The sequence below is a fragment of the Tenrec ecaudatus genome, chromosome 7 (assembly GCF_050624435.1).
Source record: "Tenrec ecaudatus isolate mTenEca1 chromosome 7, mTenEca1.hap1, whole genome shotgun sequence".
NCBI lineage: Eukaryota > Metazoa > Chordata > Mammalia > Afrosoricida > Tenrecidae > Tenrec > Tenrec ecaudatus.
The window spans coordinates 129,037,622-129,038,780 of NC_134536.1; the positions used below are offsets into that span (position 1 = coordinate 129,037,622).

Below are 1,159 nucleotides of genomic sequence, written 5' to 3' on the forward strand. Positions count from 1 at the left end.
CATGTGCCGTGCGGTCGAGGCCGTCCGGCCTCTGGCTGCGTGGGCCCGACTGCCAGCTTCGCATCCCCCGGCAGCCCGCATCGGGGGCTACACCGCGCGAGGGGGACGTGTCTGCGGCTGGCCCTGCAGCTTCTCAAGGACCCGCCCCGCTCCCGCGCCGTTGGTCTGGCCCACGCCTCCCCTCCGCTTCGGCCGGTGGTTGCGCCCACGCCGCCGGAAGGGCTCCTTCCCCGGCGCGCGCCCGGCTTCCGGGCGGACATGGAGCCGCGGCCGCCCCGCTGCGCCCCGGCCGGCCCGGCCTCGGTGCCCCTGGCGCGACTCGTGCAGCTGGTGCAGCAGGGCCAGGCGCTGCCGGGCCTCGAGAGGCGCTCCATCGTGGCCACCCGGGGCCAGCCCACGGCGTCCCAGCTCCCGCGCAAGCCCAAGCCCTGGGAGGCCGCGGCCAGCGTCGCGCCCGGCCCGCCGCCGCCGCCCTAGACGCCGGCGCCCACGCACCCTCCGCACCGGGACGAGCCCGGCGCCCACCGCACCGCCGCCCTAGACGCCGGCGCCCACGCACCCTCCGCACCGGGACGAGCCCGGCGCCCACCGCACCCTCCGCACCAGGACGAGCCCGGCGGCGCCCACCCACCGCACCGCCGCCCTAGACGCCGGCGCCCACGCACCCTCCGCACCGGGACGAGCCCGGCGCCCACGCACCCACCGCACCAGGATGAGCCCGGCGCCCACCGCACCGCCGCCCTAGACGCCGGCGCCCACCCCCGCATGCACCGGAGGCCGTGCCGCCCGGATCCGGCCCTGTTCCCCTGGCCGCCTCACCCAGCAGCGTCCCGGACTATGGCCCAAAAAACTTAAAATAGATGTTGTTCCAGCCCTTACGTGGAGTGAAGCAAGTCTCTACTTTACTGAGATGCAGGCACGTGCTCATTTACCAATTGCTCTCGGGGAGGCGCTGGAGGGCGAGGGGACCCAGCAGTTCCTACACCTACTCTGGTGGTAGCAGCATGGGGACCAGTTGGCACTTTGACTGGAGGCAGTCGTGCCCCAGAGGGGTAATGAACAAAGGGTCTGATAAAACGTCTCATTAAAAACACCGAAATAAACCCTCAGAACCCCCCCCCCCCACATTGCTCCATGTGCACTCATGCCTGTGGCTTCA

At 72.1% G+C, this 1,159-nt stretch overlaps 1 protein-coding gene across 1 annotated transcript; it reads left to right on the forward strand.

The window, feature by feature from the left end:
* The first annotated feature begins 218 nt into the window (after positions 1-218).
* PEX39 (peroxisomal biogenesis factor 39) lies at positions 219-878 on the forward strand. The gene is made up of 2 exons (XM_075555093.1): positions 219-556; positions 625-878. The coding sequence occupies exon 1, from the start codon at positions 259-261 to the stop codon at positions 475-477; it is 219 nt and encodes a 72-aa protein (XP_075411208.1). The 5' UTR covers positions 219-258; the 3' UTR covers positions 478-556; positions 625-878.
* Positions 879-1,159: the final 281 nt, after the last annotated feature.

Coding starts and splice junctions, on each gene's coding strand:
- PEX39 (XM_075555093.1), top strand. CDS start 259: ATGGAGCCGCGGCCGCCCCGCTGCGCCCCGGCCGGCCCGGCCTCGGTG.